Source organism: Arvicanthis niloticus, chromosome 15 (genome assembly GCF_011762505.2).
Source record: "Arvicanthis niloticus isolate mArvNil1 chromosome 15, mArvNil1.pat.X, whole genome shotgun sequence".
In the NCBI taxonomy this organism is placed as follows: Eukaryota; Metazoa; Chordata; class Mammalia; order Rodentia; family Muridae; genus Arvicanthis; species Arvicanthis niloticus.
The window spans coordinates 33,707,903-33,735,895 of NC_047672.1; the positions used below are offsets into that span (position 1 = coordinate 33,707,903).

General features: G+C 40.0%; 1 protein-coding gene across 2 annotated transcripts; it reads right to left on the minus strand.

Moving 5' to 3' along the window:
• Nucleotides 1-91: 91 nt before the first annotated feature.
• On the minus strand, nucleotides 92-27,983 carry Calu (calumenin). Of its 2 annotated transcripts, none has more exons than XM_034518842.2 (7): nucleotides 27,873-27,983; nucleotides 21,159-21,389; nucleotides 15,676-15,869; nucleotides 11,386-11,552; nucleotides 10,585-10,645; nucleotides 3,852-4,051; nucleotides 92-2,367 (listed from the first exon to the last, which is right to left on the minus strand). In XM_034518842.2, exons 2-7 carry the CDS (start codon nucleotides 21,377-21,379, stop codon nucleotides 2,263-2,265), a joined length of 948 nt encoding a protein of 315 aa, XP_034374733.1. In that variant the 5' UTR covers nucleotides 21,380-21,389; nucleotides 27,873-27,983; the 3' UTR covers nucleotides 92-2,262. The 2 variants fall into 2 exon arrangements, with proteins under 2 accessions (XP_034374733.1, XP_034374735.1); XM_034518844.2 differs by lacking the exon at nucleotides 15,676-15,869 and adding an exon at nucleotides 15,942-16,135.
• Between the last annotated feature and the right edge of the window lie 10 nt (nucleotides 27,984-27,993).

The window sequence follows — 27,993 nt, forward strand, 5'->3', positions numbered from 1 at the left end:
TCTTGGTTTCTTGAGACAGGGTCTCTCTATGTAGTTTTGGCTGACCTGAAATATACATTTCCAAGAAAATGAAAGACACATAAACCATTGATGAATGTAAACAGTTTTATTCAGAAACAGATAGGTACCTGTTTGCATTACAGAATATAAAACTTGGTTTACACTCTATAAAAAAAGAACCAATACTCAAATTCAAGAGAGCTTAGCATTCACAGGGCATTCTCTATAGACATGAGACCATTGCTCACTGCCTCAGACTTGATTTAAACCAGAAATCCAAACCCCAACACTATGTGGGGCTCACAGACATGAGCGCACAGTTCTTGCTGCTGAGCACCCATGTCCAGAATACGCCATCCTAGCAGACTCAGCTTGCTGGGTAAGTGTGTGCCTTTCACACCAGCATTAGGCTCTGTGCACCTAACGAGCTGTAATGCCCTTTTGCCACACAGTGTATGACGTACCCTTTCTAAGTCAGGGTTGGTGGCATTAATTCTCTCTGGTCTCCTTAACAATAGAGAGTTGAGGATCTGGAAGGCAGTGATGTTCATTACTCCTATACTAGGGTCAAAACCTAAGAGTGTATCTGCTATCAAGAGCTTGATGCAATGGCTAAGGTAAAGTTACACCACAACTGGGCTTTTTGCCACACCAAGCATCCCACCTCAACAGGGTTGTGGAAGACCAAAGGGTAGGTCTAGGTTCAGATATGACCATCACCCAGCACCACCTGAATGTATTATTCAGAGATATAGGAAGTAATAAAGATTATACAGATGTATATTTATCTTAGTAACCTGAGGGTTAAAGACTTGGAATACAATAATTCTTAAGAGGCTCATCAATAAGAGACCAAAAGATGGGTAAATGGAGTTGGCAACATGATTTTTTTTTTCTTAATAAGGATGGCAACCTGATGATCTATGACCTTCCTACCTACCCCACCTTTTGTGTCAGAAACAAAGGGAGATGATGAAATGGGGTGTGATGGGTTAATGACAGGAAGGATGGGCAGTGGTCCTCAAACCACAGAGCCCCCTCTGCACATGTGTCTATCCTTGAGGCACAGCTCAAGCTCTGGCAAACAGAGGCCTGGTAGAAGAGTGGTTTGCATTCTGAGGTATGAGGATCCCTGGTCAAATCAGCAGCATGAGGTTTTAGAAACCAGCCCACAAGGTAAGAACACTGCAACCAAGCTCTAACTAATACTGCTACTTAGCTCCTGTTCACAAGAGAAAAAGTGGGAACATTCCCTGTATCAGGAGGTTCAATGCTTTCACGTAAGGTGCCCAAATTGTTTATCTTAATCCAGTTCCCATTCAGTGAACATTTTTCCTGTTAAAGGCACTTTCAATGTCATGATTGGAAAAGAATCAACTGTTCTTAACTGCAGTAAAACCAAGGTTAATTCTTAGAAAGGGGCTGCATGGGGCCTTACAGTGATTGCATGCCCTGCATGCCCTTTGTTCCTTTCGTTTTCCAGCGGTTCCTACTTGGAAACAGCCTTATGAAGAGCTAGAAATAGCCCGTGAAGACATCATACACACTACTTGGTTGATTTTTCAAGACACTGGCCCTAATTCTTCCTACCACAGCTGTGCTTGACAAAATTAGCAAACAGCTAGTCCTAAAGGGGAAAAAGAATGAAGTCAGTTGAGTCGAGCTGTCTTAGGGCGCAGGACTCTATCCTTGCCCAGACAATGGCAGGCTCAGTGGCTAGACCTGTGACAACTGAACAGCTACTTGTGAAATGAAACTTTCAACAGGCAAGATAAAGCACTCTTTCTCTAAACATAGATCGTGAAGTACATGGTTTTCCTTTTCTCTCCTCAACACTGCTTACTGATCCCAGGCTTTAAAAAGATTAGTTAAGTGAGAATTATAAAAAAAGATGTGGTGAGGGGTTGAGAAAGTGTAATGGCTAATGTTTGCCTACAAGTGTGGGCTGAGGATCTCCATCCTTCATATTATACTCCCAGCTATAGAACAATACAAAAATAAACACACCATGTTATACATTATACAAAGTGTAAACCTACAGACACAAGTGTACTAATCAGAGTTGCTCCTCAGAAGCACGGGTTCCCTCCAGCCCCTCAGAGGGAGGAGGAGTGGGGACGGGTGATTTCACTATCTCAATATGCCTTTTCACGTCTTAAAAAGTTTGTAATAACAGTCTCAGTAGCGCAAACAATTGTATGTGAAACCAGAGCTGTAAAAATAAATTACTTTTGAAGAAATGTAGGCTCCTCTGTCTGCAGCTTAGAACTCATCATGTCGGACTAAGGCCTCCCCGAAATCTGTGGCCTGGCTGCCCACAAATAAGTCATACTTGTCCACAATCTCCTCCTTGGTGAGCTTGCCATCCTGAAACCAGAGTCAACAGTGAATTGAGGTCACATATACTTGCCATTCCAAATTCAGAAAGACTGCTATAAAATAATAACTTGAGACTGTAATAACTTAAGGTTCTAGTTCCCTCTACATGGGACATGTTATCCCCTATCCCTTCTACACACACACAGACACACACAGACACACAGACACACAAAATCTTTTTTCATCAAGAAAGTCACTAGTGAGCTGGGGATATGGTTCTGTGTAAAGTGTTTGCCTTGCAAGACTGAGGTCCTAGATTTGATCCCTGAACTTGGAAAGTCAGACAGAAGAATTGTTCAAAACCAGCTTGGGCTACAGAGGAAGATTCTATCTCAAAGGAAAAGTGTCAAAAGTGAAATGATAGGCCAAATATACTCAATAACTTCAGGAGAGAGCTGCAGGTTTGCTCCCTTTGGAGACAACTATGGAGTAGCTGCTAGGTATGGGTGGGAAATGCTCACTAACATTGGGCTGATACTTCAGGGAACATCATACCAAGGTCTAACAGGAACAGTGAATTCTCCAGGGCCAACCCTTATCTCACCTTCACTATAACAAGATGAGCCACACCCAAAGAAGGCTTGACCACTCATCTCAATCAGCACCAAGACTCCTCAAAGAGGACAACTCAAGGCCTGACAGCCAGCTGCTGAGGTGATACTGAGCAAGAACTTAAGACTGATCCACCTTAAAAAGGTTCTACGGAACAGCACCTGAAGCTTAAAGAACATTCAAAACAATAAAGACTCTGGTCTTTAATGCACAGCCCTTTGAAAAGATGGCAGGGCTTAGTGAAAATCTGATTACCTAACAACCTCACACAATTTTCAATTTTAACAGGGTCCACAGAAAAGCCAGCTTATAACCCCATAAAGGGCTTAAATTTTAAGAACCTATTTGATGCTGGGAGTGATGGCACACACCTTCAATCTCAGCATTGGAGAGACACATGCAAGTGTATCTGTGAGTGGAGGCTAGGCTGGTCTACACTGTAGTTTCAGGCCAGCCAGCAAGGGCTTTCTTTATATTCAAAGTCTCAGTCAGTCAATCTCTCTTGTTCTAAAAAAATTCCATACATGTGAGTGTATGTATTTGATTTAAGATAGCAGGAAAGAATGAGCCTGTAGTAGGTAAAAGAACACAGGAATAACAGACAATTTTTTAAAAAAGAAAATCTCCTGGAAATTCAGCAGTTAGAGGTGATACATGCTGGGTCAGGGTTTTTATGCCAATGCTCTCTCTGGGGAAGTCTAGGTTTCGCCAACACTACGAGCACAGAGCAAGAGACTTCCAAAATGAGACCAGACAGTTAGTGCTACCAGTAGATTCCTGGTCATTAAATTTAGGTCCTTGTAGACTTATAGTAATTAAGACCCTAAAAATACCCCATGTATTTTGATGAAATTTGTTTAAGGCAACCCCATAGAAAAAGACTTTGGACATTGCTAGAGCTTGGCCCTAGAACAACTTACCTTGTTTTGGTCTGACTCATAGACTAGATGCCTGGCTTCTGCCTCTGCATGGTCATAGTCTGAAGGGAGGATCCAGTCTTTGGTCTCTTCCTTGTCCATCTTCCCATCCCGGTTCTTATCTCGAAACTCTACAAACTGTTCTCGCTCTGTCTTCACCCATTCTGGCTCATCAGCATTTCCATCGTGGCTGTACATGTCACCTGTGTGCACAGACAGACACAACACAAGAGTCAAGTCTTGTCCCAAAGGCTGCCTCTGTTCATCTGGCTTAGTCCTTCTTGGCATCCAGTAGCAGTCACAGTTTTCTTAGGCCAGAGAGACTTTAGAATGAAAGTATGTTTCCTGCTTTCAACAAGAGTTGTAACTGTTCATTTTCCAACAAGTGTTTCCAGTTGCTGACTGAGTGACAGGAAAGAAGAGTCAGTCAGTCAGTCAGTCTGTCTGTCTGTCTCTCTCTCTCTCTCTCATACACACACACACACACACACACACACACACACACACACACACACTTTCTAAAACACAGAGATAAGATAGTGAGGCTGAGCATGGTGGTGCGTGTTTGTTAAGTTTGTTAAGCTCAGGGTGTTGAGAGGCTGAGGCAGGGGGGGTTCAAAGCTAGCTTGGGCTAAATGAAAAATTGTCTCAAAATAAGAAGTAATTAAGTTGACTAGTACCAAGTAAGAGTTCCTTTCTTACTGCATTGCATCTTACCCCCAAGTGGCTAACTATTAGACCGCTGGTTTAAGGCGGTAAAATTCTAAATTCTCAAGGAAACTCTACTTACTAACCAACACCTACATAAGTGCACTATGCCAGTGGCCTTCAATCAGGACAAGCAAAGAACACCCCCCAAGAGTACACTGAGAAGGGACAATCATCAAAGAATCAAATCCCTGACTCTCAACTCCACACATATTTTTCTTATACTGTGGCATGGCTCCTAAGGCTTCTACTCCATGTCCCCTCTTAGAATTCCCTCCTTCTTCATTTGTAATAGAGTATAAGAAGTTCCAGATGTGATTAAAAACATTGCTGTTGGTCTTTAAAAAGCAGACAGCCAGGAAAATTGTTAACAAATACTTTCACATGTCAAGAGGCTTCTAATTTTTTGTATGTAAATAAAACAAAAACAGAGTCTAAATTTTAGCTATGAGATCATTAAAAACAATTTTGATGATGAATTACATCACAAATTTTGGCATATAACTCTAAAGAAGCTGAGAGAACAAAGCACATCTCCACAGGCAGGGCTTCTGTAGTTTCTCTTCTTTTAAGTGTGTGTGTGTCTGTCTGTCTGTTTGTCTGCAGGTGCCTACAGAGTTCAGAAGGCAGTGTCTGATCCCTGGAGCTAGAGTCTTGGTGGCAGTGCGGTACTGAGTAATCTGAAGTGGGTGCAGGGAACCAATTTTGGATGCTCTGTAAGAGGAGCTTTAACCCTGAGCCATCTCTTCATGGTAATTACACACACTGTCATTTACAAATAGAAAGCTATCTGCAAAAAAAATTAACACACACATTTTTGTTTTTTTGATAGTAACATGTATACAGTAAGTGCTATTTTGTTCTGTTGGTTTTGAGGCAGAGTTTTAGTCTAGACAGGCCTCAAACTGGAGATGTTCCTCCTGCCTCAGCCTTCTAAGGGCTGTAACTGGAAGCAGGTGTCACCTGTCAAGGTACTCAGCTCTATATTAACAATTTAAGAGTAATTTAATCTGTAATACATTTAAAACACTAAGCTTTACTCTGGAAACAATATTTTAATTTAAATACATAATTCACTTGCAAGTAACTATATCAGGACAATTAAGGCTTCCAAGATAAAACTAATCAAGAAAAAATACAAACATGTTTGTGAAAAATACAAATAAACTCCAAATAGGAGAGAACAGATTATATTTTTATTTTCTCAAGACAACACCACCATTTCCTGTCCATTTTGTAACTGGCAAATGGATGTTCATCCCTACAAAAACAACAATCAACTGTAATCAAGGAATGGTTAAATGTTGCCAACCAAATATTGGCATCTGAAATTATCTAGGGCTGGAATAGAACTGAGTGGCAGAGCCTGCCTAACATGCCAAAGCCCTGGGTTTGACCACCAGTACCTAACACAAGCAAACACATCAACCAGAATAAATGTGTTTCTAGTTTAATAAAGGAAAAATATGTGTATTTGCCTCTATGCATGCATATAAAACTTAAAGCACTATTTTCCCTTTAACAACTATTGAATGCAGGAATGCAGAAGTAACAATTAGCTGGATGTGATGATGCACATCTTTAATCAGATGGCAGGAGGCAGACCCAGGTGGAGCTCTCAGTTTGAGGCCAGCCTGGACTACATAGTGAGTCTTAGGACAGCCAGAGCTACATAGTGACACCCTGCCTCAAAACCCAGCCACTAACCCTCAGGGAGTGAGGAGTGCTCAGGTAGACTGGCATCAAGAGCAGCATCCTACTTACCACTTTTGTTCTCATTATCAACAATTTCAAACACATACAGACACAGAAAACAAAGTCCACAGACCCAGCACTTAAGCCACCATCAACTCCACAGCTGCTGGCTCAGCATCATGCTCATGTCTGACACCCTCCCCAGTGAACTGTTTTAGGGCAAATACTAGGTACCACATCTCCCCATGTCCTTTTGAATATAGCTTTACAAGTGAAGGACATTTCTTATACAACCATGATGCCTTTACCACAGTTTATGGAGCCAATCCTGTGCATCATCTAATAGCCGTTCCATGTTTAAACTTTTGAATTACTTTTTAAGAGCTGGTGTATTTCAACCTCACAAAATCCTCCTGCCTCAGCCTAAGTGGTCAGATAACAGGCAAGGGTCGCCACACCCACTTTATAATTTTTTTGATTTAATAATTTACTTTATGTATATATATGAGTACAATGAGTACACTGTCACTCTCTTCAGACACACCGAAGAGGGCATCAGATCCCATTACAGATGGTTGTGAGCCACCATGTGGTACTGGGAATTGAACTCAGGACCTCTGGAAGAACAGTCGTTGCTCTTAACCACTGAGCCATCACTCCAGCCCCACATTATTAGGTTTCTTTTTTTTTTTTTTTTTTTTGCTTTAAAAAAATATTTATGAAAGTTATATTACATGCATATATACTTTTTTCTTTTTTTTAATCAAATCATAATTTTTACTTTTTAACACAGGTTATAAACACAAAAATGCAGGATGTGGGGAAGGGGATGACACAGGAGCATGGGTGTTCATGAACAGTGTATCAGCTGGGTGAAGGTTCAGGGGACAGGTCACTATGACTCTGCCTACGATTCACTTGTCCTTATCTAAGTTGGCACTATCCGCTAAGGCTGCCTATTTACAAGGTCTATGACTACTCAGGCTGGTGGATTTCCACAGAAGCTGCCTGTTTACAACAGCTTATACATTATTAGTTTTTAAGAAGTCTAGTTAAATATTTTAGAGGACAACTTTAAAATATGTAAGTGAATGGTGTTTGCCGAGATTTTTTTTTTCAGGTCTGGGATGGTAGTGCTGTCTCAATGTCTCAAAGAATAAAAACAAAAACAGAAGCTAAACTATACCATATACATTTTACAGGTACATGAGTAAAGATAACAAAAGATATTTTAGCTTATTCTAAAAGTATTCAATCGCATCTTTGGAGTCACTCCAGTTATGGTGAGACAACCACTAGGCAAGAATTGCCTCTTTTCATCTACAGGCAAATTACTGTCCAGAAAAGGACACACTTGCGGAATAGTCGACTGATTATATCTGCCTAGACAGAGTAATCAGCCCTTAATAATTCTGCATCACTAGGTCTGTCAGATGATCCTGGGCCAGAAGGCTGAAGATCGGATGCTCCAACATTTTGTAGTATAGGGACTGTCCAGGTGTTCAGCAGTCTCTATAAATTGGCTAAGTTTTAGATGCTATGCTTTGTGCTTCCCATAATTTCAGTTAACTCAGTCATTCTGGATTTCTGATGGGGTTGAAAACTTATAGTCTCATAGCCAATCCTGGCTATTTACTTTGAGAGAAAAGATTTGAGTGGATGGTTTTCAGCTGACATTCATTCTAAAGCCAAGGGGAAAAAAAAAAGCCAGGCTCAGAACTAAGTCTTTTAGTTAGGAGAGATGACAGAGGTTCTGCTTAGTCAACAAAATGATGGTCTGGGTATTAGGTCTATCTTGCACCTTACTGACATAAATTGGTATAGTTATGCTCTAATTGTATTTTGAGAGAAAAGTTTTATTTTAACAGGAAGGGTGCTATGTAGGAGGAGCTAAGGTGGGAGGAGTACGGAGAGGAAGAGGAGGAGCTAGGTGATGAAAGGAGAGAGGGAGAGAGAGAGAAAGAGAGAGAGAGAAAAGAAGAAGAAGAAGAAGAAGAAGAAGAGAGAGAGAGAGAAAAGGAGAGAGAGAGAGAGAGAGAGAGAGAGAGAGAGAAAGAGAAACATGAAGGCAGATGTTCGAGTGTCTCTGGCAGTCAAAGATAGCTGATATATCTAGGTTGGGTATTGGTTTACACTTCTGATTGATATTGAGCATTACCAAACTCATAAAGCCTTTGATTAATATTTTAAAAAATTGTATAAAAGCAAAAAGGAGAAGGGGGCATGGGATAGGGGTTTTCTAGGGAGGGGAAATGGGAAAAGGGAACGGCATCTGAAATGTAAATAAAATAACCAATAAAAAAAAGTATTCAATCTATCAGATGAGACTAAGGAATTAATTTTTTAGTTTAGACTATTTTTAAAAAGTTAAGAAATATAAATGCACCATGGAGATACATAATGCAATGCTTACAGATGAAATGGGAAGAAGACTACGGTCTGGGCCAAACAAGAAAGGGAGTAAAGTGAGGCTGGACCTTTTCTTCACAACCTCTTTCTTAACAGGGCAGAAACAAAGTGCATGTGTACAAACTGGAAGACACTGTTGGGGAGAAAACATGGGTCTATAAACCCAGTACCTGCTGCACAAGCTAGCAATAGCTATTGACTTGTCAAAGAAAACCACACACATTCTTGATTGTTTTGCAGCTTCAAACTGTAATTAATTCCTCTGCCCTGAATCTAGAGGATGCAGAAGAAAACCTGTATCTGCTCATCTGGCCCCAATGCTTAGCAAGTAATGTTACTTAACTGTGATAAGCCTGGATTTCTCTGCTTTAGAAGTTTTAAATGTGGAACTCACTTTTTACCTTAGCCACAAAATGCCAAAGCCAAGAATAAAAAGATAATGTACTTAACAGTAGAAAAATATGGTAAACACATAAGACCCTATCATGAAGAAGCTCTGTCACTGCACACAGCTCTCACCGTCCATCCGCTTCTCCAGCAGGGACAGTGAGAGGATCTAGGAGTGACCTGCTCAGCACTCACGACGATAACAGACGGAGGCACAAGACTCCCTCTTTCAGGCTTAATAGTTAACACCTGACAAGATGATCAGAGATGGAAAAACAAAAGCAGAAAGGTCATGAGAAAAGTTACTGTACCAATGTAGAGTGCAACAGAACCAAGAATCTAGAAATAAATCTATGTATCTGTAGCCACAAGATTTTCAATAAAGAAGGAATAACCTCTTCAACAAATGGTACCTGGATAGCTGGGTGTCCATTAGTAGAAGATTGAATAAATCAGACATAAACACAAAACCCTGCACTGTAAGATCAGTACAAGCCATCAACACAGACAACAAAGTACAAACAGACACATGAAATTATACAAAGTTTCTGCTCAGTAAAGGAAGCAATCAACAGAGGAACAAGAACAGCAGGTGGGAGACAGTAGCCACAAACTGCTCACTTGATAAGGTATTAAAACTAGCAACAGATGCACAATTCAAATGGTTAGGAATTCATGGCTAGCCTGAGCAATACTGTAAGACCCTGTTCTCAATATACCAAAAGATGTGTATTTGAAAAAAAAAAAAATTATGTTTCAAAACAGAATGCCACTTGTAACAAAGTAATTATAAAGCAATTTTAATTAAGGATGATAAAAACAAGTTTCACAGGGAACCAGGTAGTAGATATGATTATGATACATTGCAGAGATACAATTTCAAAGAATAAAAAACATATTTTCAATCTCCTCTCAAGTTTCATTTGTAGTCCCCACCTCCTGCTCCCTTATAGTGACAACTAAATGGAAAATGGCCAAAATAAATACCCTAATAAAATGGAAACTTCTCAGAGGACTCAGGACAGAAAATGTGCACAACACAGCGAGTGAACTGCTGGCTGGTCGTCCATCCACTCAGCGTTTGTTTCCTGTAGTCCAGTGGCCTTGGACTCCTCTTCTTACAGTTCCTGCTGATGCATCACCAGGCACTTGGCTTTCCCATCAGTCTATCTGATAGACTTTTTTTAAAAATTATTTAAAACTATGTGTGTATATATGCAAATGTGCAACCTTGTGAAGGTATGTGCATGTGTGAGTGCAGGTAGCTATGGAGGCCAGAAGAAAGCATCAGGTTCTCTAGAGTGGGAGTTATAGGCAGTTATGAGATACCCAGTGTGGATGCTGGAAATCAAACTCGGGACCTCTGGTTAAAACTCAGATGTACTAATCTCTCCAGCTCAAGTTATACTATTCGTCACACTGGTCTGGCTAAATAAACCATCTGTTAAGAGTTGACACATGAGATAAACAGTTTCTATTGATAATTATAATTCTAAAGCATTTCAATATTTAAGGACACTAGAAACAGGAGACTTACCAATATACTCCTCTAGATCAATGAAACCATCAGCATTCTTATCTATATCCTCCATGGTTTCCTAAATAGAGAAGAACAAGAAGACCGATAGTTTCTAACTGAATTGCCCAGAAGACAGTAAGGTGTGTATGGTTAAAAGATAAACAAACACCTGTAATCCCAGATTTTTTTGGGAGATCAGAGACAGGAGGATCAGAGAGACTCAGTGCTCATTCTCAACTTGCAGGTAAAACCAGCCTACACTGCAGCCAAAAATGCACACAAAACCAAAAACCCAAACAAAACAAAAAATAAAGGAAGGAAGGGAGGGAGGGAAACCCTTATTTTTCTAGTTAAAAAACAGTTAAATATTAGCAATTTCTTATATGTCTACGTATAATAACTGAGTCCTTTGGAGGACACTACCAAATGACAAGACTGTGGCCCTACTCATGCTGAACTCTTGCTAATTAGGAGATGATTCTGCATTGTCAGTAAACTGCCTTCTGGGAGAACTCCCGAGTTATCATATCATTACTTGGCTACTGAACACAAATCATAGGATATTTGGAGTAAGATTTTCTCTAATTTTTAACTTTATGACATATCAATTAAATGGAAAAATATATTCTTTGATAGACAGTTTTATGATAAGCCCAAGGCATTGAAGAAAACAGTGATGCTCCTTAGCTTCTTCATGCAGCACTGGCACAGGCCGGCACTGGCACAGGCCAGCACTGGTCCACACGCAGAGCAGATAAGCACATGAGGAGCAGCAGAAGGCGAAGCTAGGCTGCAGCAGGGACCCTTGCCCATGCCCACCTGCACGACTATGTCTTTCATGTAGTCATACTCCTCAGGGTGCAGGAAAGCTGTGAACTCCTCCTTTGTGGCAATTAGGTCTCCATCTTTGTCTGCCATTTTAAACCTCCGCTCATCTCTAACCATCATCTGTTTATAATTAAATCCATCATCAGGGTCTGGATCATCTAGAAAACAAAAATTTAGGTAAAATCTTAAAAAGCTTCCAGAGAACTCAAAAAAGTAAAGGGAACAGACAGATTTCAAAAAAGATAAACCAAACAATGAATGTCCAGGTGAAGCTAAACCAAGCATGAAGAAATGATATTTGATTTCAGAAGCAGAAGCTGAAAAACACTTTGTTTTGAACTAAAGCTTCCGTGATCACACCTCCAAATCAGGTCCAAGCTAAAGGTAAAGGGCTGCCATTCAACATGGAACTGGCTCCTGATGACTTAACTAAGTATGTGCTGTCTCATCACTATGGCTGTGAAGGTTAGTAGAAGACTTGAATGTCTTCCGTCTATCTAGGAGGCAGTGGAGACTCTAAGTTACACTGTCTGGGGTGAATTAGCACCTCTAGCTGTGTGGCCTTGGGCAAGGGACATTTTCTTTTTCTTCTTTTATTACTTTATGTGCATGAGTGTTTTGCCTGCAAAATACTGTGCAGCATGTATGTGCCTACTGCTTGCAGGTCAGAAAAGGATCTCAGATCTCTTTTTCTTAAGTGCCTTAGTCTTATGATCTGGAGTTACAGATGGTTGTGAGCCACCATGTGGTTGTTGGGAATTGAACCTAGTTCCTCTTCAAGAGCAACACCTCTTAATTGTCCAGCCAACTCTCCAGCTCTTGGGCAAGAAACATAACTGTATCTCAGTCTACTCATCTGTAACATGAGATTTCACCTGCCTTACTGGTGGTTATAAAAAGTATAAACAAGAAACAAACAAACTGCTGTTGGTGGCAGCAGCAGTGGCACAGGCCATTAGCCCCAGCCCTCGGGAGGCAGAGGCAGGCCAATCTCTGCGGTGGAGCCTAGCCTGGTGTACAGAGTGAGTTCTAGGACAGGCAGGGCTATACAGAGAAACCCTGAGAGAGAGAGAGAGAGAGAGAGAGAGAGAGAGAGAGAGAGAGAGAGAGAGAGAGAGAGGAGAGACACATCAAACTAAAGAGCAACATCTGGTACCCATATAGCTGGCACCCAGCTATGCTGTTTTAATCAAATGTTAAACTTCCATTAAGACTCTAGGTATCAAAGGTCTTTTGTCCCATTTCATTTTAAGGACACTTAGACTCAAGCTAAAAGAGCATCACCATTTTGAATGGTCCAACTAACACCACTCCCAACAACATCTACTGGAAATTACAAGTAAAAGATGAAGACTGATCCAGAGTTATAGGAAGTAGGTAAATGGTGTATTAGGAACAAAGGCAGAGGGAAAGTTAAGGCACAAGAAATCTTTGGGAAGTGATATATACTTTCTAGATGTTAATTATACTATGATCAACCTTTTATTAGAAAATAAATATTAAAATATGGAACTAGAGATATGGCTCAGTGGTTAAGAGCACTTGTTGCTTTCCCAAAGGACCTGGGTTCAACTCCCAGCATCCACATGGCAGCTCATAACTATCTGTAACTCCAGTTCCAGGGGATCAAACACCCTCTTCTGGTCTCCTTTGGCACATACCTATACACAGAAACACACATACATACTTTTAAAAAAAATCAAAATATAAGCAAGTGGAACAAAGTAATCTAACTGTTATATAATCTAAGTTATACAAGCAGCAGCTGGTTTCCACAGTAGTATCTAGGAGACTAAACTTTAATTTCTGTAAACTGAAAAGATATAAAGGATCTTAGAGGTGTGAGGATACTTTGAGAAGTTATTGTTCCTGAAACACTAAATAAAAAGTCATGGTACTACTTATCAAAAAGCTCACTGGTCTCTTTTAACAATACCACCACATTGTTGACCTCTGATATTAGAGGCCACACTTTCTTTATTTTAAGCACAAACAAGGAAATAAACAAATAAGCAAACAAACAAAAGGCATAGTGACTCAAGCCTTTCACCCTAGCATTCCAGAGGCTAAGTGGCAAAGGGCAGGCAGATCTCTGTGAGTTCAAGGGCAGTTTGGTCTCTATAGTAAGCTCCAGGCCATCTAAGGCTTCATAGTGAGACCTGTTTCAAAAAAACAAAACCAACTCCCCCTACAACAAACAAACACCCAAGCCACTAGAGAAACAACACAAAACCAAAATAAAAACTGCCCTATCCTGAAAACTAAATAGCTTGAAGTTTCTTTGTTGATTGTCAAAATTTTAGTAAACAGCACTAGTATTGAATCACATGAGGCTGTGGGACTCTGCATAGGTAAACTCAAAACCATAATAGGGATGAAGGATGGAAAGAAAATAACATCTTTTTCAAATACTAAGTTGTAGTTTTAAAACAAATACCAAGTTTCAGTAAAATTATGTAACATAAGTCAATCTATGCATTCAGACTAGACTCCCAGGAGTCCTCTGTCCCCTTCCTTGCAGTAAAACATGGAGCCTGACAGCAACACACTCCTATAAAAGAACAGAAAAAGGAAGGCATACTACTTTAAGTGTGGCATTTATCCCAAGCACCAGTTTACAGTCCCTGCTGGCCTTGCTTACAGCCTCTGGCCAATCTTGGTATCTTTTATTTTACTTATTAGAGAGACAGTACATATAGTACAACTGTTCCTTTTGTGGAAAGTGGAATCACTGAATAACCTTTAAAAGCTGAGATGATTTATACACAAACTCAAATTGAATTAATAATACATTCTCACAAAACTCCTCAGCACTTTTCTAAAGCCAACTTGTTACCCCCTGAGGGCTCATCACCCACAGCCCTCCTGGGAAAGAGGCCTTATAAAGACATTACTTCTTCAGCCAGTGCTTTGCCTTGGGCTTTGTCTCAGGCTGTAGAAATACCCACTACATTGAATCATCAGCCCTGTGATGCAAGAAAGCTCTCAACAGATTTTTATGCACATAATTATACACAGTTGAAGCAGAATTCTGGACGGCAAGGGAGTGCCTAAGCCTGAGCAGAGATTTATTAGCAAACCATTTTGTTGAGATCACGGATAGTCTAGCCTATCCTTTGCTTCATATTTATAATTAACTTTGATTGACTCAGAAGAGTGTTGGGTCTCAGCCAGAGGGCAGGAAACATGAAATGCTCTCCATCTGTGCTGGGTTCTTAATACACAAGTTCTTAATTGGGTGGGTATGTTTGGTTCTTGGCTAAATGTCAAGTCCTGAGAGACTTTAGTCTTAGGAATGAGAACAGGCCCAATACAGAAATAAGTCTCTTCGCCAGAAATGCATGCAGTCCTGTAATTAACATAGACAGCTGGCTATCTGGTGGGGAAATGGACCTTTACACACTCCTAGATAGTCAAGTTAGCTTCCTGTAATTCTAATTTGCCTAATTCTAGAATTAAAGTACAAAAAGTACCATTTACATATTTATGTCTCAAGTTGAAACTATTTACAACGCAGGAATCTCTATTAATAAAGTACCCTGCTCATCAGCTCAGTAAGACTGCCACCTGGAGTTCAGCAGCAGGCAAGCAGAAAAGCATCAATGTCAAAGAAAAAATTACTAATCAGTGGCCCCTTTAACAAAAGAGCCACCAAAATCAATAACAAAGCAATCAAAGTAACATTTGCCTTGAAGCATTTGCCAAGCAGGTTCATATAAACTCACATGCCAGAGAAAACAAATGGGAGATTTTCACTTGTAAACTTCAGTAAGCATGACATACTGACAGTTATCTTATTTGAATTTTATTTCATTCATTACCAATAGTTTCCTCTTATTCTAACCAGTTACAAAAGAATCTAATTTGATTTGAATTTCAGGCCCAAAATTTGAATAGTACCATGGTAAGAGACCTCAAAACAAAGGCCTCTTGTTCTGCACTGCTGGAATACAGTCTTTTACATGAAACTTACTCTAAAGAGGCACATACATACACATACCTCTTTGGAGTAAGTTTATATATCTTTATAGGAAAAAAATGGCAAAATACATTTGCAGTGCTCAAGATGTACATGTCAGTCTTTGGAGGACCAAAATTAAAATTTAAAACATATAATATACAAATTTTAAAATTCTACATAGTAAAATGAAACAAAGGGGAGTCAACTCAGAATCAAACTACTGAAGTCCAGCACAGTATCCCCCTCTTTCCTGTCGAACCCATTTGTTTCTTTGACTCAAGACCACACAGTCTCGGCCAGCCTGACATCTCGCCCCTTACCCAAGTAAGTGCCATAAGTCACGTTTCTGTACTCATCCCAGGAGATTAAGCCGTCTTGATTCATATCAAATTCCTGCCACTGGTTTTCAACATTGTCATATATGTATTTCTTCTGGGCGTGCTTAATCCAGGATTTCAGCTCCCCCTCCGTCACAAACCCATCTTTATCCGCGTCTATTTTATCTACAATCATTCTACAAGACAAAACAGTTGTGTTTCAAGGGCCAGGTCCACAAAGCTTTTTCCCCCAGATAGCAGGGACCTACCTAAAACGTAGCCGTAGGTGGCATTTTTATACTCCTCCCAGGACACGAGGCCATCCTCATTGAGGTCGTGCCCCTTCCACTGCCGCTCTACATCCTCGTGAATCCAGCGTTTTTGTGCAAACTTAATCCAGCCTTTGAGTTCATCCACAGTGACAAACCCATCCTTGTCGCCATCTATTTTACTTACAATCTTTCTGTAGAAAATGCAGAGAAATCCAGCAAGAGGTTAAAAAACACAAGTCTCTGGACGTAGCCAGGAGTGTGCTGTGACCACTGAGGTATCACCCAGGTCTAACACAAGGAAATTTAAAAAAAAAAACAAAAAACAAAAAAACAAAAAAACCTTTCCAAAACAGACAATAGAATACTTTTCGCTTTGTTGGCCTGTTCCTGGCCTGTAACAAGCCATCTGGAAAAGGTGAACAGATCATGGCCAAAGACCCAGCCAGACTCTTTATGGTTAGGTGAGTCTAATCTCAACACCCAGTGCACCTGGGTTCTCACTTGTGCATCAAACATGATGTAAATCTTTATATTTGTCTTTACTATGTTTATTGGAGCAGGTATACCTCTTGGTGAATAATCACAAGCACTAATAATGACTTCCTTAGCATTTAAGATATCTAAATCAGACTTTAAAAGTTAGTTGCTTTTAGAAAAGAGCTATACTTTTGTTAAAACATATAGTTTTTTTTTTTTTTTAATTAAAAAAAAAGCTCTCTGGTAAGATCCCGTCTCAAAAAAAATCCACAGATAACATATTTTATGGCATGACAATTGTAAAAAAAGCAAAAAACAAATGAATATAGAGGCACTAATCTTCAAAATAACTGTAGCTTTTATGAATTACATCAAATTGGAGATTATATCTATAACTTCATGAAAACAGTACTCTGAGGAAATGATATGAAAAGAATATGCATTCCTGGTTAGAAGACTGTTAATAAGCTAAAAGGTTTATTAGCAAGCAGATTATAAAGCAAAACAACAAAGCTAAATAAAGCATGGATAGACTTCCTTTATAATCTTCTTTCTTCTATATATGTCACTTTAATTAAGGATTTAAAAATAAGTCAACGTGCTTTGAGTATGGCTCAGGAGTAGAGTGCTTGCCTGTCATTTGTGAGGACCCGAGTGTGACCTCTGGCACCACTAAGTAAATGCTCATGATATAAAAACTCTAAAGATGTAACTTCCTATTTATAGAGGGCTCAGCCGGTCTATGTAGAGCCAGACAATAAGCAGCCCAGTTTCAAATGGACACTGTATCAAAGCTTTCAGAAAGCAAACAGTCAGCATATCCTATGCTTGATGGAAAATGATACATGCTGGTAACAAATGTACTTTCTCAGCTCTTGTTTGTTTCATGCCTAGAGCATGAGAAAGGGATTACAAATCAGAGCTCTTCCTAGCAAGATTGTAACAGCCTCATACTGATACAGCCTCAGCTTCATTACCTACCTCTAGACTCTAGCACTCTCCCCTCAGAATGTTCTCTCTTCTAACCTCAGCCTACAACACTGACAGAAAATGGAATGCACCAAGACGGCATCTCCTAAACACCCCCTACCCCCAGCCCTGGCTGCATGGACACAGGGTAAATTTTATCAGAGAATTTTAATAACAGTAGCAGATTAAGAAAACCTCTGCATTATCTATATGGTACTTGCTACCAATGGAACCACTACTAAGAAAAAAAAAAACGTAGGCAAAGTATCAGAACCCCTCCTAACCCCAGAATGTATTTTTAAGTTATTATAAATAAATATCCTGAAGGGACTGCCCAGATAAAATAGGCATATGACTGTTCAAGATGAGCTTCTCTCAACAAAGGTTAAGGCTGCACAGCATTCTATCCCAGATAAACACACCAAATGTATTAATCCAGGGATTAGCAAACTCTTTTTGGAAGTTAATATTTTTACTTCACGAGCCATATATAGCCTGTTGTACGTGTACACACCAACAACCTTCTGAAAGAAAGTAAGGGATGAAGAGATGGCTCAGGGATTAAGAACAGAGGACGCAGGCTCAGTTCCCAAAACCCACATCATGGCTCACAGCCATCTATAACTCCAGTTCCAGGGATCTGATGCTTTCTTCTGACCTCTGCAGACACCAGGCATACCTGTGGTGCACATACATATATGCCGGCAAGATATTCATACACATAAAATAAAATAGATCTAAAGGGACTGTAGCTCAGCTGGTACAGAGCTCACCTAACATGCATGGAGATCACCTAGCATGTATGGAGCTCTGGGTTCAATCACCAGTACCACAAAAACCCAATGTAGTGGCACATGACTGTAATCTCAGCACTGAGGACGTAGGGGCAGGAGCACCAGAAATTCAAGTAGTCCTCAGCTATATATGATAGTATGCTCAAGGCCAGCCGGAGATAGTCAAAACCCTATCACATAATACTCCTTCCCCCTTTTAAATAAAACAAAGTAGAAAAAAAGCTGACATAATAGCTCATGCCTGAAAATTCTAGCACTGAGCCTAAGCGTGATGGAACATGCCTTTAATCTCAGGATGGCAGAGACAGGTGTATCCGTGAGTTCCAGACCAGACAGGGCTATACAGTGAGACCCTGTCTAAAAAAACAAAAACAAAGAAAAGAAAAGAAAAAAAAAAATCCTAGCACCCAGGAGATATGCCTGTAATCTTAGAACTAGGAGGCAAAAGTAGACAAATAACCCCAAGAAGGAGGCCATCTTGTTCCATGCAGTGAGATCCTATCTCAAAAGGCCAAAAAACCCAAGCCAACACAAGCACAAAAAGGTTCTACTTGTCAACATTAAGAGAAAAAGATACTGAAAATTATGTACTAAACTTGTTCCGAAAATGCTTATTAAAGATTTCAAAAATAGTTTTAATTTTTGTAATGATACACAAACAATGATTTTCTCCTTAATAATTACTATTATAGAATGACAGGGAGTGACTCTGTGATTTACAAATTTTGATGAACAGTTAGCTACCAAATCAATGTTTTAAAATGCCACAGTAGGAGTTTATCTGAGATCTTCTCTCTTGGGGAAACAGAATCTCTCTATGTAATCCAGGCTTGAACTAGCAATTCTTTTCCTTTAGCCTCCCCAAGTACTGGTGTGCTGTCCAGGCTTCACCTAAGATTCTTGCTTCCAAAGTAATCACCGCATTAATGAAGGATGTCTGTCACTATCTCTAAAATTTGGGAAAAACAAACTATTTACTTCATTTATAAATTGTATTAAAAACATGGCTTCATCAGGTTTTCTAATAGTGTATAGCCTACTCAATGTGCTGAACTTTTGATATTTACTGAGGATAAAAATGAACACTTTTTCTCTACTGAGAACCGCTAGCAAAGCTACTCTACCCCTGCAAGCCAGAGGCGGCACTGAAGACCTACACACCCTAAGCAAGCCAAAGGCGGCGCACTGAAGTCCTACACACCCTAAGTGACGCCAAACCTAAAGGCCATCCATTATTTAAGAGTAATTCCACAGAGACTCATTCAGACCAAAATGTAGGCTGGGCATATAATATTAATAGGTATGACACACAGGCTTGAGAGCACCCTTATCTACTGTTCTTTTCAGCCTAAAATGTTAGCATGGTTAGAAGCTTAAAGCTAAAAGCAAGCATGGTTTCTCAAAGACAGAGAAGCAACCTAACAGAAAATTGGCTTTCTGATGTATGTTTCTGAATGTATCTTCAAATGTTGAAGAGTAGTTCATTCTACAGAGCAAAATCTTTTATTACCTACATCAGTGCTGAAGAATATAAAGAATAAGTTGATATTTAAGTTTCCATCAAAGTAAACTCTAGAGTAATATCTTATAAATCATAGCATTGCCCACAATGGCAAAGAGTTGTGGTGTAGTACCACTGCTACACAAATCTCCTGAAAACAGTCTACAAAGCCAACCAACGGAACTCATTCAGGAAGATATTTTCACAGAATTGTCCTTTATTTTCTTAAAAATCAGAGTTTCTAAAGAGCCAAAAAAGATATGTTTAAAACTCCAAAAAAGTGAGTTTAGGATTCTACTAGGTGTAGATTCAAAAAAGAGAAAAAGTTGCATGTGACTGTGTTTCATCTGCAGGTGTTCTCTGTGCAGCACCAGTGTGGGCCAGAAGGGGACATGGATGGAACCCCCTGGAACTCGAGTTAGATGGTTTTGAGCTGCAACAGAGTGCTGGGAACTGAGCCCAGGTCCTGGGAAGAGCAGTCAGTGTTCTCACCCACTGGGCTATCTCCAGCCCCTCTACTGAGCCTTTAGGTTAAGAAGCTGCTTAGGACCACAGAACTTGACTAGCACAGCATCACTGAAAGCCATTCCTATTCTGAAAATAAGGCCATCATTTGGTCAGTCATTTTTGCCTTTGCTTATTACTGTTCTGTTTTCTTAGGTACTGGGGATCACGTACAGGACCTTGACTATACAGGAAAGTGCTCTTCCATTACACTATCCTCCCAGCCCTGGTTTGGTTGTAGATAACATCATCATATCACAATGTCAAAAGGTTGGACACCCCTGTTAAAATGGTTGGTTTGACTTTATTAAAGAACATCAACTTTACAGAAATAGAAAATCCAGTTTCTAGTTTATTAGGTACTTAAACTAGTTGGCCTGGGCTCAATGAATAAATTACAGAAGGCTTTTCAAAATTAAAAGCAGCAGAACTAAGAACTCCCATATAATGTTCTAGAATTAAGATGATAAGCTTAAGCTGGATATAGTACTACTGGTATTTTAGGGAAAATGTATTATTATTTTAAAACCATGTGTACGTGTCTCTGTGTTATCATTTGCACATGAGTGCAGGTGGCCTTGGAGTCTAGAAGGCATCAGATAATCTAAAACTTGAGTTATAGATGGATGAGTAACTCTTGACATAAGTACTGAATCTGGGTCCTATGAAAGAGCAGTATGTGTTCTTAGCCATCTTTCCAGCCCTACTGGGTACTTTTATGAAGATGATTTTGCTTTGTAGAAGAATGAGGTACAAATGTTATTCAGTGGAGAAGTATATGAAAGCAGGAATTTTATTAGATTTTAGCGGCAGCAATTCTGCTGTTAGTACTCAGAAGACAGAGCTTGGCACAGATTTATTAGTGACTGAATCAGAAAAGGGAAATTAAAAAAAAAAAAAAAAAGATTGCTAGTGTTTCTCAACCAAAAAACTCTGGACCCCTTCCTTGGCCAAGAACAGACATCTTACCCAAGTCTTTCCTTGCTCTCTTCTGGTGTCAGCTGATCAAAACTCTTTGCCTCTTCTGCACCCAAGAAGGCATCATGGTCATAGTCAAAATTCTGAGCATCATTGTGAACTTTGTCGCTGAGCTGAGGCTCATGGTGTACTCGGTCCTTCTTTTCTGTAGGCTTGCTCAAAGCAAAGGCTGTGCACAGGGACAGGCACATAAGAAACTGACGCAGGTCCATGATAACTAACCTTAAAGGAAAAGGAAAGGTAGTTAACATAGAAGGCAGTATGCTTGATAACAAGCAAGAAATCAAAATGTGTCTCAATTAAATTATTAATTTGGTATGTTCATATATCTAAGTCTTTTATATTACCCAAGTAATAATAATCTGTAAAGCGAGTACAGTAGGTTATTAGACCTCTAGTTACTGTAGTAGGACTGTTTCCTTTATGACTCTAGGCTAATTAGGAATTTATAGTTCAAATAACAACTTTATAGTTTTTTTTCAAGGAACACCAAAAAAAAAAAAAATTGACCTTTTTGTTGAAAATGCTAACAAAATTGAAAGGACAAGACGTAGGTCTTTTGCTTTTTGTACTTTTGTCAGTGATTTGGTCTTCAAATATATTATTCTGAATATTAGAATATCACCTAGAAGAGTTAAGTGCCCTGCCCCTTTAGAGTCTCTCAAGTTGAATCCACCATTGGTGGTTTTCAAAGCTTCTCTGGTGACTGAGAATCACGGCAGCAGGAACCACTCACACACCCATGGCCGCCCTGCCCCACAGCACCACAGGCCTCTCATTAGCCTCATCTTGAGTCACCAACCCATTAGGATGTCTGTTCAAAAGTAACAGCAACTTTATCTATCTGCATAGTTGCATTTTCCAGACTTGCTCAGGCACAAAGACCCCCAGGTACTATAAAGAGTTCAGATTCCCGAGCTTTGTGTACATGTGTCTGTGTGTTGCCATGTACACAGACCTGCCCGCCCCCACTCTCAGACCATAGTCAGAGGTGAATCTAATGAGCATAAGGCTGAAACACTACTGAAAAATGGGGCACAAATCCCAGAGATGTTAACAGTTAAAAACCTGTTTCATGCCAGGCATCGTGGCATATGCCTTTAACCTAGCACTTGGGAAGCAGAGGCAAGTGGATCTCTGTGAGTTGAGGCTAGCCTGGTCTACAGAATAAGTTCCAAGACAGCCAGGTCTGTTACACAGAAAAACTCTGTTTTGAAAACCAAAACAAAATAAAAATACAAAAAGCAATTTCATATACCTTACAAACAACTTATACTATTACTAGAGAGGCTAAGGTCTCAAGGGACAACATCACAACCTTAACATTAAACAAAGGAAATAGTTTTCCTGGGCTTTCATTATTTTTATTACATTTATTATACATTTAATACATGCATTGGTAGTTTGCTTGCATGCATGTCTGTGTGTGGGTGTGAGGTCCCCTGGAACTAGAGTTAAAGATAGTGTGAGTTGTCATGTGGGTGCTAGGAATTGAACCCAGGTCTTCTGGAAGAACAGTCAGGGCTCTTAACCACTGAGATGTCTCTCTAGCCCTGAACTTTCATATTTTAATTAATATTTTCATTGTGGAACATGAATGCTGAATGCCTATACTCCCATTCTATCAGTAAAAATAAGTTTTTTCTTTTTAAGCAATTTCACAATACTTCTTTTTCTTCCTCTGTTATGCCTAATCCCTGGTATCTCTGAATGAGCCTTTATTTGGAAATAGTCCTTGTAGATGCAATCAAGTTAAAATAAAGTCATACTCATTTAGTGTGGGTCCAAAGATGGGTGTCTTACAAAAAAGGAAATTTGGACACAGAATTAGGAGGCTCTGCTATGACAGGCAGAGATAGAAGTGATACACAGGTGAGTCAGGGGCTGCCAAAGAGTGCTGACAGCTACCAGATGTGAGGAAAGAGAGGATGGCCCGATGACACCTGCGCTTAACTTTTAGCTTTCTTAACTGCTATACATTTCAGTTTAAAAAACCAGTCAAGGACAGGTAAGATGGACGGCTCAGGGGTGAAGTGCCTCTTACTTAAAAGCCTGGAATCTGACCCCTAGAACCCACATAGAAGTGAGAGAAAGAACTGACTCCACACGAAGCTGTCCTCTGACCTCCACAAGTACATACCTATATTACTCACACAAGTAGTAATTAAAACAAAACCAAACTACTACTTGGTTTGTTGCAATTTGTTACTACATCTGCAAGAAATGAATACAAGTTACAGTAGTCAGGGATGCTACATCTTCTGAAGGCTAAATATATCACTCTCCCCTAATCTGAAGATTAAACCTCAGCAACAAATGGTTTTCCTTTCCTAGGGACAGCACTAGTGAAACTAACTAGTCTAAGCACTTACATGTATATGCAAATACTTATCCAATCAGAAAATTCTCTCAGCAAAGCATCTAACTTAGAAGCTGTTCATCAACCTGCACCCCCAAAACACCTCTATCTGGTTCTGTTTCAAAGTTTTGGGAAGTAGACCAAAGGAAGAGAGCTGTGTTAGGGAATATGGAAATTAAATATGTCAATGTAGTATACATCCTTCAACATGTCCATCCCCTGCCCCCCCATCCTCAAATAGTGGCCTAATGAATTTAAGCCATTAATTTGGCTTTATAGAGCCCTCTGGATTACAAAAACTAAGAACATGCTTAGCACAGCCAATGGCAATCATGCTTATTATATAAAAGTCCTTAAAAATAAAAGAAGCAGCCAGGCATGATGCATATGCTTTAAATCCTAACACTGGGGAGGTAGAGGGAAGAGGATCTCTATTGCCTGAAGAGTGAAGACAGGAGCTTCTGTAGATTCAGTCAAAGAGCCTGTCTCAAAAGGAACAAGGAGGTGGAAAGTGACACACAGACACACTGAGTTACAACAACAAAATGTTAAGTTAGACACTCTAGGCAAGCCTAGGCTATGGCTGAGATTAAGTCTCTAAGAAAACAAAAGGTCTAGCTAGTATGGTGACCAGTAGCCACATGGACTAGTAAACATTTAAAATGTAACCAGTGGAAACTAAGAAATGATTAGAAGTGCTACATTTTATATAAATGACTATATGCACTCTGTTTCAAAAAATAAAGTTTCCTTGAAAGTTCAACTTTTAGCACAAACCTCACCCATCTTTTCTGGCAACTTAGATGTCTATATTAAATTCATCCCTTCAGAAATGTTAATTCAAAGAGATTCCACAATTATTCTGGTTGACCAAAGACCCATTGCTCAATGCTAGCAAGTGGGAGAAATGGGTGTGGTGGTAAAATTCCAGTTTTCTGAGTTAGGATAGCCAGCAGAAAGGCACTCTCCACCCTGGAGCAGAGGGCTCTGTGCTCAAGGGTCTACTTTATTTAATGGAAATCAAGGGTAACAACTTGATAGAATTATACTTAACTATACTGAGACTTGGGTTGTGAAATCTAGTCATAAAAATGACCTCGTTTACTGGCATTCTTCAAGTGCAGACTTCAGGAGAAGAGCCGCTGATGGACTGTCACACAGAAGTCAAACCATCCTTGATTTCTTTAAAGGCATGATAATGACAAATCATTCTGTACTTGTTTAGTGCAGTCAATTTACACTAGTTTACCAATACATTCTAATAAATCAAGTGGAAGAAATACAAGAGGGCAGAATATCATCAGTTCTACAACCAAAGCAATTAAGCAAACTTAAATTCTTTGGCCATACAATCAATTTACTTATGGGGCTGGAGAGGTGGTTCAGTGTTTAAGTGTACTGACTGCTCTTCCAGAGGACCTGGCTTCGATTCTCAATACCCACAAGGTGGCTAACAACTGTCTGTAACTCCAGTTCCAGAAGAACCCATGCCCTCTTCTGTCCGCTTTAGGACCTGCACATACACCCTGTAGACATATGCAGGCAAAATTCCCATAAACATAAAATAAAAACAAATCGCAATCAACAACACTTCAAGAAAAACAAAAACTTACTGTAAGAAAAAGGTTCTAGAAATTGTGTGAGGGGGAAAGGTTGAGATGAAATTTTAATATATGATTCATTGGCCAACTTATTCTAGCAAAACATCAGACAAAAAAACTTTGGTGTCTAGTATTGGATTCTGCTGTATATTTATGTTTAATATGCATAAGAGAATGTGCAGTTATTTTAGCCCAATCAGTGTCAGAAGTCTAAAAAAAATCTTAAGATTTTAGATGGGAAAAAAAACCCAATCAAACAAGATCTTAGGTGAAAAGACCATGGTTGATCATCATTCCAGTTGAAAGAAATCTGCACTGATTATCTTGAAACTCATTTGTATTACTCCACAATAATGACCACAAGCATACACTGTTTTATTTATGCGTGTGTGCATGCACAGGCATGTGGGCACATGTGGGCTCAGGTCAGAGGGCAACTCTCACCTTGCAAATTTATGTGCTGCATCTGAAACCCAGGCTGTCAAGCTTGGCAGCAAACACCTTCAGTGGCTGAGACCTCTCACTTTTGCAGTTTTGTGCGGGTGGGGGTGGGTGGAGGTAGAGGGTCTTACACTGGCCCAGACCTTGACACGTTGCTCAGTGACCTCTGGCTTAAGGCGTTTCTCTCACTTGGGCTTTCTAAATGCTAAGATTCCAGGCATGAGTCACCACAACCACCAGATTCTGTAGTTCTGAAACAACTGCTACATAAGTTAATATAAATTCTCTCTCTATAGTTCCTAATGTAAAGTCTTGTCCTTTTTAGAAACCAATACATTTTATTGGATCAATTGGGTGATATTTGGCAGCAATTTGGCTTTGATATGCTTTCCAACTTCCAATTTTATGACTGGATCTGGCCAAAAGCCAGTTATAAGCCAAATATGTGACTTTAGGAGCTTGCAAGATTGTTCAGCCAGTGAAGGCATTTGCCACCAAACCTAACAATTTGAGTTGGACCCAAGAATCTACATGGTGGAAGGTGAGAATGGACTTTCACAAATCATCTCTCTGACTTCCACTAGCATACCATGGTATAAAATTCCTCTGTTTAATCCTAATATGTTACAGCCTAATGGCATTTATATTTAAAGTTCATAGAAAAGCTGGGCGTAGTAGTACATTCCTTTAATCTTCTCAGTATTTGGAGGTAGAGATGGGCTGATCTCCTATGAGCTTGAGGCCAGTCTGGTCTACATAATGAGTTCCAGGTCAGCCAGGGCTACCCAGTGAGACTTCCTCACACACAAAACAACATCAAAGCCACAGACAGAAAAAAACAAGTTTATATAGAAAGAAGCCAGGATCTTAATCAAGTATTTCCCATGACTATTCCTGGCTATCCCCCGAAACATCCCTGGAACATCTATGTTACAAAAAAATTTGAGCTAATACTAACACATTAGTCTCCTGTACTGAAGCAATGATAGAACATATCATTTAACATATCACTATATGAATGGTGCCCAACAATGACGAGAATGACACTGAGAATACCATCCTCTCACACATACTCAATATTTTTGTGAGCTCATGACTCCTTTTGAATCTTCAAAATATCCTGTTGGAGACCCCTGAAATACTGTCAAACTTATAATAGGACTAGACAGACTTGCCTCTTACACAAATAGTAATAGGTTATCTCTGGCCCCACATTTGGACCAAAGAACACAAGTTCTTCAGTGGTGACTATTGACTGATACTTAAATCTAACTGAATGAGGTCAAATATATATATTTGTCCTGGGTCAGCTTTCAGGTATAGCAGAGAATAATTTATCAGCCATTCCAGGTATCTCTACTTTCAAGTTCAAGTAAATAAACTGGAGTGCTATTATTCCCAATTTATTAATGCTGACTTGATAGTTCACGACAGGAAGTGAATGCAATTCTCAAAAAATTCTGTTCCAAGGCTTTGAACGCTTAGGAATTTCGATTAAAGAACCAAAAGTTTTAGCAGAAATCCACTGAATCTTCCCACTCATGACAACGAAACTTTACAAAATGCAAACCACTCTTAATTACAGCAACTATTGGGAATTAAAATTAAGTTCACTTCTGCATACAGCATGTAAAAAAAAAAAGAACACTTAGAAATGACAAGCAAAAAACCGTGATTATTTAAAGGTAATTAACTCCCTAATTAACATGTGAAAACTATTTCCATTAATGACAAATATTCAGCCAAACTAAACGGCGGTGTTCCTTTCTAATTAACAAGAAGTTTAAAAAATAATGACATTGTGTTTTCATTCGTTTTGTTCTCCATGTTCTTACACCCTGTAAAACAGCTAACACTTTCTTTCTTGGCACTTGCAACTCATTCTCGGGATGGGGCCTTGGGGCGGGGTGGCAGCTCCCAAGAGTCGCGTGAGGTGGCAGGGAGCGGATACTACACTGTACCAAATTCTCTCCGACCTTCAGGAAACAAACAAAAGTGACCCTCTAGTCTCAGGGGCACAGTGAGTGGAGGGACCCCGAGAGAAGAACAAGGACGCGCGAAACCAGGCACAAAACGGTACCCAGGAAGGCGCAGGGCCCGGGACCTAGTGTCTGCCGGGCTACAACCCTTTCCGCAGAGCTGCGGGGCAGCGAGTCGGGGACCGCACACTTGGGGCCAGAGTGGAGCCTCGGGCCCATCTGGGTGCATTTGGACCGGAATGAAGAAGACCCACTACGAATGGGGAACAAGGCCGACGGACAAAATAAGAGCGAACGGGGACCCACCCAGCACCACAGAACTTACCTCTCCCGAGAGCTCCACGCCGCAGGATACCGTGGCCGCCGCTCACCCAGGGAGTCAGCTCCCGCGCTCAAGCACCGCCCAACCGGAAGTGGTTTTTAGCCCCGCCCTCATCCGACTTGTC